The sequence below is a fragment of the Rhagoletis zephyria genome, unplaced genomic scaffold (assembly GCF_001687245.7).
Source record: "Rhagoletis zephyria isolate East Lansing unplaced genomic scaffold, Rhagoletis_zephyria_1.1 Rzeph_scaffold_00330, whole genome shotgun sequence".
NCBI lineage: Eukaryota > Metazoa > Arthropoda > Insecta > Diptera > Tephritidae > Rhagoletis > Rhagoletis zephyria.
The window spans coordinates 82,685-98,683 of NW_016157414.1; the positions used below are offsets into that span (position 1 = coordinate 82,685).

Sequence of the window (15,999 nt, forward strand, 5' to 3'; positions counted from 1 at the left end):
CAGCTTTGGAAGACAACATTTCCGAAGAAATTCGGGCTATTCCGGCCGAAATGCTCGAAAAAGTTGCCCAAAATTGGACTTTCCGAATGGACCACCTAAGACGCAGCCGCGGTCAACATTTAAATGAAATTATCTTCAAAAAGTAAATGTCATGGACCAATCTAACGTTTCAAATAAAGAACCGATGAGATTTTGCAAATTTTATGCGTTTTTTTTAAAAAAAAAGTTATCAAGCTCTTAAAAAATCACCCGTTACAAATCTGTACAAATATACAAATCGTGTGATCCCTACTTTATATAAAATTTTGAAGGCAAGTTTTCAAATAATCAATATAAATCCTTCTTCTCGCTCTTACTACTTCACCTGGTATAATTTCACCATGACTTGAACCGTGTAAAACCCGTCATATATACATAGTTTCAATTTATGGCAATATATGTACATACATATGTGTATTTATGTATATACATACAATATTCATACCGTTATGTTATCACAAATTTTTTCGCTATTTACACTTTCGCATAACATTTTGTCATACGCTTTATCACTGTGCGTAGATTTGCCTGCAACTAAGTATAATTGTAATAAAAAGCATTGTTCTGAAGAAAATTTTGTGCGAAATTTTATTTAAATTTTTTATTAAAATGGAAGTAGTCGTTATAAAATCTAACAAAGGCAATGATAAAGTATATTTGGATGGATTCGATTACCATTTTCATTCCAAAAATAAAAAACGAGAGTTTCGTTGATCTTGTGCGCATAGGAAAGCACTGATGTGCAAAAGTGTCGTGATTACAAAAACAGACAGTGGCGGACATGTTGTTCAACGGGCTCCTACCGAGCACAATCACGATCCAAGGGCCCATCATGTACCTGTAGCATATGCCACTAATAAAGTGAAAGATATGAGCAGCTCAACTTCACTGGAACCTTCGCAAATAAATTGTAGACTGCCAACCAGACCGCCGCGTGTACCTGCCGTCGAAACGAGCACAAAAAATAAAAATTAGGCGTAATCGAAAAACAATGGATACTGCCAGTGAGCCGCGTAATTTACAAGAAATACATATACCAGAGCACTTATAATAATTGGAAGGTGAGCTCTTCGTTTTGAGTGACTGGGACCATAAGGGTGAAAAATATATCATCATGGGCACGTCGAATTCACTGAAAGAATTAGGGAGATCGCAGTGTTGGGTGATGGTACGTTTTACGTAGTACCTTCAATTTTCCGACAGCTTTTCACCATTCAAGGTTTAATTAGTGGTCAATTTGTACCTCTAGTTTTTTGCCTTATGAGCAAAAAATCTAAGAAGGCATACACTGAGTTCTTCCACAAATTGTTTCATTTGGCTCTAGCACAAAATATTAATTTAAATCCACAAAGAGTAATTACGGATTTTGAGCAAACCATCTCGTCTGTGGCAAAAGAGTTTTTTCCTGATGCCCAGTATAAAGGATGTTTATTCCATTTCGGCCAGATCATTTAGAGACGAGTTCAAAAAGAAAGACTTGCTCGAAAATACGGCAATGATGAAGGTTTCAGCATGGGAATACGTATGCTGAAAAGCTTATCATTTGCTCCTCCCGAAAGTGTGTTAGATTACACTGGACCACAAATTTCAACTTTTTCTCTTTACCAGAAACGCCGTTATGAAATTCTTATGTAAAATCACCCCCTGATTCCGAAAATCAAGGTTATTTTTAATTCTATGGTACCGTTTTTGAGATATTTGCAATTTACCGTTTTTGCAAAAAAAAAAAATTGGGTCCACTTTATCATATATATCTCAAGAACGAATTAAGCAATTCCAAAACGGTTTGAAGCTTTTAAAAGGTAATAAAATTTTCTATAAACTGTGCATACAACACTTTTTGCTAGGCCCTGTAGATTCAAAGATAACGAACAATCATTACCGATTTTTTCAATTTTTTTTGTAAAAATATAAAAAAAATTGTACTTTGCGGGGAAGGATCTCGAAAACCTTTTATTTTTTTGCAGATTTTTTTTTTCTCCCTAAGCTCTGTTGTATTACAAAAAAAATAAGCTATCATCGAAGAAAATCGATGCAAAACTACGTAAGTTATAAGCGATCAAATAAAAATACCCAGGTTGCGCAACTTCAATGTATGTACCTATACATACATACATATATTAAAGGTATAAAGTGCAAGTGAGATATTATCCGGATAAACGAATAACACCATAACAATGATAACACTTTTTCTTTAAATAAATCAAATAGTACTTTTAATACTCGAATTGTATTATAGTAGGTAGAGTGGTTGCATCGAAAGGAAGAGTGGTTGGGTTCGAAACCTGCTGTAGGCATGTAGTTATAAACATGTATTTCCGTCAGTTATGGGTAAGTATGCAGGTAGATTTTCAAAATTATAAGACACAGAAAATTTCTAAAGCCTACATCTAAAACAGGTAGTATTTTCTTTTCCCGGCTTGTTATAAAAAGGAACCTTTCTGTCTAGGTAAGATTTGATTTTTTCAATTTTATTCTTGTTCCGAGTATAAATATGAGTTAATGCGCTTTGAAACTTCATAACATCTTCAAGGCTCGCCGGAGATAGTTCAGTTCATAAGTCTAATTTCAAAACCGTGATTTATTAAAAAAAATAAAATGAGTAAAAGGACGCGAGAATTTGAGTGTAATAAGGATCCAGATATGTTCTGTTTCATGTGTGGCCAATATACTATCATAAGGCGACGACGAGTGTTCTCAGATCATATCAAAACTTTATACTCCAAGTATTTTGGAATTGAGCCTAAAAATGCTGAAAAACCATGGACACCGAACACTTTGTGTACATCGTGTCGAGTAGAATTGATTCAGTGGGAATCAGGACAACAAACAAAATTTGATACACCAATGATATGGAGAGAACCTACTTGCCATTCAATAGAGTGTTATATTTGTCAAACAAAAGTACTTGGCGTTGGAAGATCAAGAGGAGTAACCTATGCTAGCGTACCTACAGTGACATTACCAGTACTACATTCAACGGCAGTTGCGGATCCAGTTCCATTGTCAACAGTAACATCTGAGTGCGGGGGATCAAGTTGTACTGAATTTCGCATGGAAAACGAAAGAAACGTTCTGTCACAAGCACAACTTAATGATTGGATAAGAGATTTGGAACTATCCAAGGAAAAGGCCGAGATCCACACTTCTCGTATGCAACAATTTAAATTTGTGTCATCCGATGTTAAGGTGACATATAGTAGAACTCGTCACGAACCATTTTCCAAACACTATACCAAGAAAGACAGTATATGCTACTGCAACGACATCCCTGGTTTATTCAAAGAGTTTGGTCAAACATATGATTCAAAAGAGTGGCGATTGTTCATAGACGGCAATAAACTGAGTTTGAAGGCTGTATTATTGCATATTGGTAACAAAAAGCCTTCTATCCCGATTGCACATGCAGTAAATACAAAGGAAACCTACGAGGAAATGCAAAAAATACTCAAATTTATCAAATATGAAGAGCATGATTGGAAAATATGTTCTGATCTCAAAGTCGTTGCAATGCTATGCGGTCTACAAAGTGGCTACACCAAGCACTGCTGCTTCCTCTGCAAGTGGGATAGCCGAGCTCGTAAGGACCACTACGTCAGAAAGGATTGGCCGGAAAGAGTCGAGTTTACCGTTGGTGTGGATAACATCAAATACACCCCTCTTGTCAAGAAAGAGAAAATCATACTTCCACCCTTACACATCAAGCTCGGTCTCATTAAAAACTTTGTTAAGGCTTTGGACAAAGAAGGCGAAGCATTCGACTATTTGAAAACAGTTTTTCCAGATATTTCTCAAGCCAAGATAAAGGAAGGTATTTTTGTTGGACCACAAATAAGAAAGTTGATCAACAATAATCAATTCAAAGGACTACTCTCATCAGTTGAGGCAGCAGCGTGGGAATCCTTTGAAAAGGTCGTTGCTTCTTTTCTCGGTAGACACAAAAGCCCTAACTACGAGCAGATAGTGAACGACCTAATCAATAATTATGCGAAAATGGGCGTAAATATGTCTTTAAAAATTCACTTTCTCCACTCACATTTGAGCTTTTTTCCGGCAAATCTTGGCGACGAAAGTGATGAACATGGCGAAAGGTTTCATCAGCAAATGAAATTAATTGAGAATCGATATCAAGGATTCTGGGACGTCGCAATGATGGGTGATTACTGCTGGTTTCTCATAAGAGAAACCGATCCTAAACTGAATAAGCGTCAAAGTAGAACACATAATTATTTCGACAACATAGTAAAATCAAATTAAGATAAAGATTGTTAGAATATAGTATAAACATAAATAAATTTAAAAAAAAAGTTAAAAATATGGGTAATTTCATTCATAAATTGAACTTTTAACTCAATAGAAACAGAGCATAGCTAGATATTTCACTCTTCTTTATACCATACATACGTTTTGAGGTATACGTTGAAATTGCGCAACCTGGGTATTTTTATTTGATCGCTTATAACTTACGTAGTTTTGCATCGATTTTCTTCGATGATAGCTTATTTTTTTTTTAATACAACAGAGCTTAGGGAGAAAAAAAAAACTGCAAAAAAATAAAAGGTTTTCGAGATCCTTCCCCGCAAAGTACAATTTTTTTTATATTTTTACAAAAAAAATTGAAAAAATCGGTAATGATTGTTCGTTATCTTTGAATCTACAGGGCCTAGCAAAAAGTGTTGTATGCACAGTTTATAGAAAATTTTATTACCTTTTAAAAGCTTCAAACCGTTTTGGAATTGCTTAATTCGTTCTTGAGATATATATGATAAAGTGGACCCAATTTTTTTTTTTTTTGCAAAAACGGTAAATTGCAAATATCTCAAAAACGGTACCATAAAATTAAAAATAACCTTGATTTTCGGAATCAGGGGGTGATTTTACATACGAATTTCATAACGGCGTCTCTGGTAAATTTTGGCCGTCGACCAGTGTTATTATAACGCACTGAATGCCAGCTCGACAGATAACGATTTTAAGAAAGTTTGTGTTTGGTTTAAAAAAAATTATATTACTGGAAGTACAAAGTCGGACGGACCTAAATATAACCCAAAATTTTGGTGTGTTTCGGATTCATTTAAAGACAATTTTCCGCGCACTCAAAACTGTATTGAGGCTTGGCACCGTAGGCTCAAAATAATTGTAGGAAAAAAAATGTGGTGTATATGAAATTATAAAACATTTAAGGAAAGAGATGATTGTAGTACAAACAAACATTGAAAAGATACAATCAGGCACAGGTATACGCAAAAATAAAAAAAAATGTTGAGCGTGTCAAGAAAATTAAGACAGTTGTTGAACATCGTGCGGATTTAGATAAAATAACTTATTTGAGATCTATATCCCACAATATTTCACTTTGCTATTAAATTTATATTTGTCCTTTCATCTTTGGTTTTAAACTAATTTGGTAAAGAAATATGAACTTATGTGATGTAATTTATTTTCTTAAATTTAGATTTACCTAAATGTATATCAACGTTTAAAGTACAAAACCGCGTATCGTCATTCTGCAAACCCGCGTAACTGATATTTGCTGCCAAAAATTTGATTTGCTTGTGTGAGAAAATCCATTTTTTGGCAGCAAATATCAGTTACGCGGTTTCGCAGAATGACGATACGCGGTTTTGTACTTTAAACGGCGATATGTATGTATGTATGTATAATACATAAATATTTGTGAAATAATACAATTTATTTTGAGTAGGGTCTAATTTGAAAAACAACGAATTTTGTATTTATTTAAGCTTATGTAAAATATATTCATAAGTTATTGCGACGTATTGCCTTTTCTTCAATTTTCATTTACCTAATAAATATTTGCGAATTCATCACACAATTTGTTTTGAATTTTTTTGTGAGAAATAATGTCGAATATAGTTTCACACAGAAAAGGGGGATTTCGTGTTTGAGGATTTTAATTTTGGGGATTTTGATTTTGGGGATTGTGATTTTGGGGATTTTGATTTTGGGGATTATGTGGTACACCCGAGTTTCCGTGTCTCGGAGTTTTTTTTTTTGTCATTTCAAAACTTGAGATTTTCCTTACAGTGTATTTTGATTTAAAAGCTCACGAACTGGAATTTAGGCCAAGTTTTTCGCAGATAAACTTATATCGTCGAGCACGAAATAAAATTTTCTTTATTTTGGTACAAGACTTATTTATTAAACAGTTGAGTGAAAATTACTATATGGTATTACTTACCTAATCAAACCTGGCAACCCGATAGTTACGCAAGGAAAAAAATAGACAAACCAACGTGTTCACATTCTATAGGCTTTATGCTTTCAATTGGAACGTATATAATTTGTTCATTAAACAAATGAGTGCAAAAAAAAAATAATTTTTGAACATTTAATTAAAAATATCGTCGTCAGACTAGAGATTCGACTTTATTCTATTTACTATGGTATATGCCTACGGTGACCATCCGCCCTGTATTATACGGGACGGTCATCTTTTTTGACCAATTGTCCTAGTAATTTCTTTATTTTATACGGGACGCTAAATGTTCTGTATTCCTTTTCATGTCCTGTATTCAGTGTTCGGCATTTCGATGCCTTAACAGCCCATTAAAATGGCATGTCTATGAACCAGTTTTAAGTGATGTTAGTATATGATCGTAATTTTCTCCATAAACCGTTATTAGTTTCTATCCTGAATGCCTGTGATTCGAATAGAGAAATACATACAGTGACGAAAATATAAGTTAGGACTCGACATTTTAGCCACGTTTGGCTATTTTTATTTTGTTTATTTTATGTTTCTTAGGCTGTTTTCCTAACAAAAACCATATAAATTCAAATTTCCGACTTTGTGCAAAAACTATAAAAATTAATTCTGCAAAGTTTTACCAAACTTTCAAACTTTTTAATTAGAATCTTTAGAAAAAATTTGGTTTGAAGTTTTGTAGCTCATTAAAATTTATTATAATAAAGTGCAAGTGCAATGTGTGCTGCTCATTTGCTTCTCTTTTAAAAATATTATCGAGCATACTTTGTACGAAAAAAAATTCGTAACACCGTCAAAAAAAATATAAATCCAAAAACTAACGGTAAATCCTAGCTACTTCAAACATGCACTTTATTGTATTAAGATTTTTTGTAACAAATTTTGTGGGGTAAAAATCTCGATAAAAATATCCTATAAGTTTGAGATGTTACTTTAGTAATGCTCTTTCAGCTCCAATATATTTAGGATCATTGAAGAAGGTTTTAAGATCTGTTACCTGGCGTGGAAAAAATAGCAAAATTATTTTTTGTCCCGTATTCGACCCCATAAATATGGTCACCGTATAATATGCCTTTCTATTGTATATATGTATCTGGTGGTTCTCTTACTTACCTTTACTGTCCTTAACTGATCTGTTTTTATTCTCATACACAAGTCATTGTAGTAAAATAATGGCCTTATTCATAAAAACTAAAGAAGGCTTTAACTGCTTTGTAAATCGAAAATTTGTATGAAAATGCCACTTTATAAAGCTCTTTAAAGCTATTTTATTTTTTATGACTAAGGCCATAAGTCTTTAATTTTTTTTTTTGAGTATTATTAAAAAGTAAAATAAGGTATTATTAAATTGATATGAATTGTTTTTTGTACTTGGTATTTCGGTTTTAAATTATGTATTTTTATGCATTTTGTTTTGGTAATATTAAATTTATGAACTGAATCTATTTATTTCTTTTCTTTAGAAGCTTATGAAATAAATTTGAACCTTTTTTTAAATGGCATGGTTTAAAAAGAAAATTTTAGATATTTTCTAAAGTAGCCTCACAGGCGAACATAAGTATTAAATGAGTAAAATTTATCGTAGTATTCTAGGGTAGGGTTGCCAGATTTTGTATAGACGAAATCAGTACACTTTTTTTATAAAGCAAAATTATGAATGTAAGTAACAGATAATGCTCTAAAACGCCAGAGTACTTGTTTGTACCACTATTTTGGTATACAAAAAATATAGTTCATAAAAAATAAAAGTGTTAGTCATTTAGACATGGGTGTACACATCATTGTACACAGAAGCCATAAATTCTTTTATATTTATGACATACTTGAATAGCAATAATGAGATGGTTCAATCTTCAGTGTTTAAATAGTCAAAGAATTCTATACATTTCATTTTAAAATTACTTTTAATTTGAAGTTCACTTCAAAAAATTTAAATTAGAAGCCGGTTTCTCTCTTTGCGTCAGGAAGCAAACTTTATACTTAAGATCCTCTCGGTTGTTTCGTTTGAGTGTGGTATTGAAAAAAAACATTACATGTTTTTTCAAACTGTCGAAAAGTACCACTATCTAAGGAATGCATCTATATTTCCTCATGGCTTAAATTAATTTTTTCAACTTCGCAAAAACTTTGAAAGACTAAGAATTCGCTAAAAAAAATATCTAACTCTATGTCTTGTATGCAAAGCTCTTTTACAATGTCAGTAAATTTTGAAAAAAGAATTGTAAGTTATAGACAAAAGCGATTCGAATATTAGAATTTGCTGTTATTAAACTGAAAAATATTTTCGAGATAACTAACAAAACTCGACAGGAAACGTCATCCTTCTTTTTAAATAATTTAAGTCCCATCTTATTATCGCAACTGGTACGTAATGCATTATTTTTTTGGACATATCAAATATTATTTGAAACATGTCAACTATAATTAAATTATTTTCTGTTTACTTTTTACAGTGCAGTTTAAGGAATTTGCAACGTTATGTAAAACCTTAAGAAAAACCTAAAGTATTTTATTTGAGTTGGAAATTCAGTACAAATCAGTACAAATTTTGAAAAATCAGGACATTAGCGTACTGATTGAAGAAATGAATAAAATCAGTACAAGAGTTGAAAAAACAGTACTGTACTGATAAAATCAGTACGTCTGGCAACCGTATTCTAGGGTTAATAATCAACTAAATCAATGCCATATAATCGTTTTGTCTTCATACTTAATACACAGTGAACTCCCCTCTCTTCCTCATAATGTATTAAAAAGTACTTATGTATGTATACAAATAATCTTAAATTTTAGGATGGCCCTTTTGTGTGGAGTGAAAAAATACAGGGAATCTTGCTAAGCTGCTACTTCTGGGGCTACTTGGTTTCGCAAATACCGAGTGCGCGTGTAGCTGAAAAGTTCTCCGCCAAATGGGTAATGTTTGTATCGGTAGGCATCAATGTAATTGCCACTTTACTTACGCCAGTGTTGACGCAAACACACTACGTCGGTTTAATTGTAATGCGCGTCCTGGAAGGCATAGGTGGTGGCGCTACTTTCCCCGCGATGCACTGCATGATTGCATCTTGGGCACCACCCAATGAACGCTCTGTTATGTCAACAATTATATATGTGGGAACTTCCTTTGGTACAGCAATCTCTATACTATTAGCTGGAGTTTTGTCGGCAAAATGGGGCTGGGAATCGGTCTTTTACTGGATGGGCGGTCTAAGTTCGATCTGGATGATCTTGTGGCTATTTCTAATCCAGGATAATCCGAATAAACAACGTTTCATAAGTCCGGAAGAACGACAAATGATAACGTCACAGCTGGGTACCGATAACACTGCAGAACATGAGGAACATCCGCCAGTGCCATGGAAGAAAGTGCTGACATCCATACCATTCTGGGCCATTTTGATTGCTCACTGTTGCAGTAACTGGGGATGGTATATGTTCTTAATTGAAATCCCATTCTATATGAAACAAGTCCTAAAGTTCGATGTATCAAGCAATGCCCAGTTCAGCGCACTGCCCTACTTCCCAATGTTGGTTTTGAGTATTTTATTGGGCAAAACTCTGGACACACTGAAAGCCAAAGGTAATGAATGGCATTAAAAATATATATTTATGTATATGTATGTATGTATGTATCGGTTTGCTTTCTCTGGAATTTGAGCTTTTACTGCGCTTATATGACATTACAGCAATAGTGAATGATTTTAACCAATGCCCCCCTTTTCCAGGGAAAATTACCACAACCACCGCACGCAAAACGGCCACAAGCATCTGTACAATCATCCCCGGAATTTGCCTTCTAGCCCTCTGCAACATCGGCTGTAAACACACCGCTGCTGTGGTGATCATGACAATCGGCATCATTGGCATGGGTGGCATGTTTTCTGGTTTCCTCTCTAATCACATTGACATTGCACCAAACTACGCCGGCACACTGGTCGCAATTACCAACACTGCCGCAACCATTCCGGGCATTATAGTTCCAATATTTGTCGGCCTCGTAACAACGAATAACGTAAGTCCTTCTTAATTACGAAACGACTTTGTATCTATGTATTTAAAACTTAATTAGTTTCCATTCTACAGCAAACTATTGAGGCCTGGCGTATAATTTTCTATGTAACGATTGTGCTCTTCTCTATCGAATTCTTGGTATTTGTCATCTTCGGTTCCGGTGAGGAACAATCATGGAATAAGCTAGAGAAAAAAGAAGGAAAGGATGAAGCTACGCCATTGAAGGCTCAACCTAGTAAGGACAATGTTTAGAGCTGTTTCGGGTACCGAGGATTTTTTGAGATTATAAGTTAATTCTTAGCTGTTGGTTAACTGTTGTATACTTTAACCAAAACATAGGTGTACATGTACAAACATACATATACACAGCCACGCAAAGACACTCATACATTGAAGCAAGAAATTGTTTACCATTTGAAATGCCCATTAATTTAGTTATGTGCTTGATATTTAACTATTTCCATACTCAGATTCGTAAAATTCTAAAAAGATAAAATAACTGCACGATATTAAAAATTTCAGTAGATAGTAAGTGGGGGAGCCCAAGAAGGTAATCGGGGATTTATTCGAGCGCGGCAGATTAATAAATGGGGGATACCTTGCAGCCTTTTGACTACCTCTAAATAATCTAAGCCCCCTATGTAGGTCCGCGCGCGTAGGATAGTCTATCAGAATAGTAAAAAAAAATTATAGATTTACTCGAGCGCGTCATATTAAGGAATTGTGGGTAATTATATGCTGAAAAGTCTGCATTTCAATAATCTGACGATTTGTGCGTCACGGAAGGGATTGGGAGCATCACAAACTTGCAAAAAAACTAACCTTTACATTCTGTAGCGCGTTAATTTTTTTATTTATTATGAAGCAAACAGCTCAAGGATAACTGGAAATATATAATCTGACGATTTCCACAGGCAGAGTTAACCGAAAACTGTCAAAAAACTTTAGCGTATGCACCTGCTGTTTTTTTTTTAATTTGTAATATGATATAGTTCTTTAATTAAATAATGTAATATAAATTCTGTTTTTAATTAAGAGTCAGACTAATTTATGCCTTCAAAGACATACATATCATCATGGGAGCGAGAGGAAGATGCCTGCAGAATACAATCACTACACAAATTTTTCATTGCCAAAATTCTCTGAATAAAAATCTGTTTGGCCCAAAAGTATACAGCATTAAAAAGTAGCATATGGGTGTTTCCAGCGGAAGGTCCACCACGACAAAAAAAATAAAAGTTTTATATCTAACGTATTTACGGGCCGATTTGTCTGCTTTTTTAAATATATACTGGCTATGTAAGTAGAATCATGTTTGCATAAAATGGTCTTCCTAGGTGGGGCCAAGGTCGAGATATTTCGAAAAACCGTATTTATGGTCCGATTTGGTTCGATTTTGGCGTATGTGGTTGAAACATAATAAATCATAGATTTCCAATAAAATGACCCTGAATTGCCGCTGGAGTCAAAATATAAAGTATATTCTACATAAAATACATGTTTTATTTGCATTAAAAATTCATTTAAAAGCAATATTAACAAAAATATAACGATGGAAATTTATGTCACGTCACGCCACGTCACGTCACGTTTCACACTTGGGGTTGTAAAAGAGAATTGAAACAATTTGCATTAATTCAAAAAACTCTAAAAACAACTAGAATTGCTCCAAATCATATTAAAATAAGTTTCATGAAAATAGCCATCCACAATTCGCAGAGTTTTGCGATTTTGTAAGAAAAGAAAAAATCAACTTCCATTTTTTGTCACGTAACGACCCTCTCTTTAAATGCTTATATTTCAGGACCAAGCAGTTCGATTGATTTCATTTTTCGGTTAAATATAGAGCTAATTATTTGCTATACAATGACCAAAAAAAGTTAAAGAAAACAAATGGTATTCCTTTTGTGTATCACATTGAAATCGTACGACTGTCACGTGCGCCACCATGGGAATGCCCATATACAAAGTCTAATCAGCACCCGGATTCCAACATTCGCTATCGCTAAAACTCCAACGCCAAAAAGTGCTAAATGAATTTTAGCAATTTTCAGCGGTTTTCGCGATTCTCTCATAAAAATGCAACTCTAAAAATCGCCATTTTTGGTTCATTTTTTTGACAAATTTTAGCGATGAACAAAATGAACCCGGATAAAGTGAGTGAACTTTTTGTAGGTGTTTTATGAAGACCTCTCCTCAAGGCATATCTGCCATACATGTAGACAGTAATTTATTTTTTAATGTACGAATTTTGATAATGCCATAATTAATGGGTAGATGAAATCATTTATGTACATATGAACATACTTATTTTATTATGTAGCTCATTTAAAGGGGGAGGGGGTTGAATATGGTAAGCAAATAACTTGTGTCAAAACCAAGCTAACTGAACAATGTTTTCACATTTTATTTACTGACTTTACAGTTTTTTTAACGGTTGGCATCATTTTACATTAAAATAGAGCAATATTTTAACTGCTATTAATTTCGGACATAATGTGCAGTGGTCAAAAAATTATAGCCGAGCCACTTTTTTCCAAGTTTTAACGTATTATTTTTGTTGTCATTGAACTTTTGTTATTTTTTTTTATAAAAAATATAGTTCATTCTTTAACAAAGCCCGTGTAAATCCAAGTTTCCAAATTTGTGCAATATTAAAAAAAATTCAACAAATTTTCGAAAACAAAATCAATCGAAATCTTTAGTCATTTGAAACTCATACTTTATTCTACTGGAATTCAATGCGCCACAAAACTGCATACTCAGAATTTAATTAAAAAACTCGAAATTTTAACGAAAATTTGTTGAATTCTTTTTTGAATTGCATAAATTTTTAAGGCAGTGTCACTCGATTGGTACATTTGTACAGATTTGTACATTTTTATATTGGGATATTGGTAAAAACAAATGGGACAATTTTGGTTTTTGTAGTCAAAAGATTGGTACAATACAGCGATGTTCTATTGAAAAATTTCAACAAATTAATTATCGTGATTGGGATAAAGAAAAATATTTTGGGTGTTCACACAATTGGGATACGATTTGCACCAAATTTTGGAAAATACCCAATCGTGTGACACTGCCTTTAAACTTGTATTTATATATGGATGTTTTTAAAGAATGAACTATAAAAAAATAACCCAAATTAAATAACAGCAAATATAATATTTTAAAACTTGTGAAAATTTGGTGCGGCTATAATTTTCTCGACTACTGTACATAAGTTGACTATGATTATTCGGCCGTGCTATCATAGTAGCACAATGCCACAAAGTGCATTTTAAAATTTTCAGGCAATAGCCCCATGCGATTATTGGTTATATTTTTTGTTGTTTGTATGAAATATTTAATTTTTATCAGTATTTTTCTTTTAACCAAAATATGTTGAAATAAAAGTGAAATTAAAAACAAATTTTGCCAGAAGCGCCGCCCCCTGAAAAAAAAATCCTGGCTACGGCCCTGGTTGCCGTGGTTAGTGATGTGCTGAGTTGCCGGTACCCAATACTTCAGAAAGATTTCGGTATCCAATACTTCCTTTTCGGTACCCAATACCGATTCTATACATAATTGCAGCTTTTTGACATAATTTTCAACAGAATATCTGTAAAAAAGTTGCATCGACCATATTTCGACTATGAATATGCTTCTCAATTAGTACGTGTAAGACGATGCTTTCCCAAAAATTTAACAATTTGTACTAAGCAATGTGGAAACCACAAATCGAAACACTCTCATCGCCTTCATGAGATTGTCGCAACAGTAAAATACCGTTTTATCAGTTTCCACCTTCTTATATCTAAAATTTACGAAAAATGCTTTGACGGGGGAAGGAAATCTTTCAGTCTTACAAAGATAACATCGTCCGATTCATCTAGAAAAAAAATGTTTCAAATAAGGAAGAGTTTCTCTGCATTGTGGGTATGGAAAATGGAAATTAAAACCTGTATTAGCCCATACACTTTCTTTTGATAGGCTAGCCGCCCCTAAACCGCTTTTATTTTAGGTCTACATGCGTTCTAATTGGAAGTCGGATTCGGTACCGAGTCTAGAAAGTATTGGATACTTTTTAAATCGGTACCGAGTATCAATCAATACTTCTCTGTCTGTTCATTTGAACTTCGGACTAAAACCTGTGGAACTGTCAAACTACAATTTTACTCTCTCAAGCGAGAGTAAAGGAGAACAGATGCAGAAGTGCACGCGAACGCAAAAAGCACTATTTCCTGTAAAAACGTCGTTGTTTACATGTCATTGGTACAACACTGATTTGGCTGAAATATCACTAAATAATTATTAAATCTATACAGATTCAAATATTTCGTTGTTTAAGGCTGGTATGCAGCTCTCAAGAAATCGGTCAAGAAAATTTGGCCATTATTTCGTGCGTGTGTCCAGGAATTTTGACATTTTTGATACTTCACAGCCTGTTGCCTCACTCTTTCCTCAAGAAATAATGAAACGGGCATATATTTCTGTTGCAAACCTGGGTTGCCTTGCGCTCTTTTTTCACAAAAAACTTTAGAAAACCGTAGTAAAAAGCGTAGCAAATTTCTTAAGAACTGCGTACTGCCTGTAGGAAATTTGACTTTAAGAAAATTTCTTAGCCATTTCTTGTACGTCATTTTGTATGGAATTTTAGCTTTTCTTAAGAACTGCATACAGGCCTTTACTTCCATTTTTTAACAAATATAAGGTTCTTTGCTTCCACCGCTTTCTGTTTTTGTTTGTTGTTTTGTAAATCAGCTGATCGTTTGACACTTTTCATGAACTTACAGGAAAAACTCCGGAATAATCCTGTAACTTCTGACTAGGAACAGTTGCTCAGTTACTCTCTCAAAAGTGTTCCCACTTACAGGTCTTATGTCAATAAGAACGACTTCCTGTAAGTTCTGACTAAATCCTGTAAACCGGACTGCTATTGGAACAGACTATGTATTTCAAAGTTAAAGCCTTACAGCCATCCCTAATTGGCGCGTTGAGCGTTACGCTAATAAAACTGTAACTCAAACTAAGCTTATTTTGTTGTGTCAGTTATATTTGAAATAATAAAAAAGTAAACAAATTGAGCTCTTTTGTTTTTACTTATTTGTTTTAAAGGTTAAGTAGGCAAAAGCTATATACTGTTTAAAAACATTTTTTATTTCGAAATGAATTTGCCTTATCGCCAGAGAAACAAAGTCAGCTATGCCAAATTTGTATTTTTACTGGATCCATATACGTTAAGAAGTGGTTTTCTGCTCCTTCGGCTGTTATAAGTAGCACCATACACCGATTTTATGCTTTTGTAAAAACTGGACCAGTTTAATAAAAAAAAAAAAAACGGATACAGTTTAAGATAAAAATATATATACCAGCAGAGTCATAACAAAGTACCAAATTTCGTGTATAAACATTGGGTCCATAACTGTAACCAGTTGCCGCGCACAACAACCCAAAATTTACTTTTCAGTCAGGAAAAATTATTTTCCGATATCGAAGGCGAGTTAATGTGTGTTATTAAATCATGTTTTTCAATGGTTAAGGTTACTATAAGTTCAGAAGGCTGTCGGAAAAGCAATGTGGGTTGATTGTTCTACAGCTTTTCATCATTACTTGGTCTCATTGGTTTCTGAGATATAAGGAATAATTTGTAGTAAACTAATTTTTTCATGGTGAATTTTTCAATTCGTCTTTTACACAAAATATGCAAGGTTCTTTTCCCGAATCATCATCATCATCAT

General features: G+C 33.7%; 2 protein-coding genes across 2 annotated transcripts in view; both read left to right on the top strand.

The window, feature by feature from the left end:
* MFS3 (major facilitator superfamily transporter 3) overlaps positions 1-11,536 on the top strand; it is a 23,425-nt gene extending 11,889 nt beyond the window's left edge. Inside the window, exons 3-5 of the mRNA XM_017610662.1 lie at positions 9,062-9,848; positions 9,994-10,280; positions 10,352-11,536. Of these exons, the coding sequence (XP_017466151.1) occupies positions 9,062-9,848; positions 9,994-10,280; positions 10,352-10,531 (1,254 nt within the window). The 3' untranslated portion in view covers positions 10,532-11,536. The remainder of the gene's footprint in view (positions 1-9,061; positions 9,849-9,993; positions 10,281-10,351) is intronic.
* LOC108359039 (uncharacterized) lies at positions 2,106-4,271 on the top strand. The gene is made up of 2 exons (XM_017610665.1): positions 2,106-3,898; positions 3,949-4,271. Coding segments are annotated over exons 1-2 (1,263 nt in total). The 5' UTR covers positions 2,106-2,637; the 3' UTR covers positions 3,951-4,271.
* Positions 11,537-15,999: the final 4,463 nt, after the last annotated feature.

Excerpts from the sequence above, each read along its gene's own strand:
- LOC108359039 (XM_017610665.1), top strand. The coding sequence starts at position 2,638 with ATGAGTAAAAGGACGCGAGAATTTGAGTGTAATAAGGATCCAGATATG.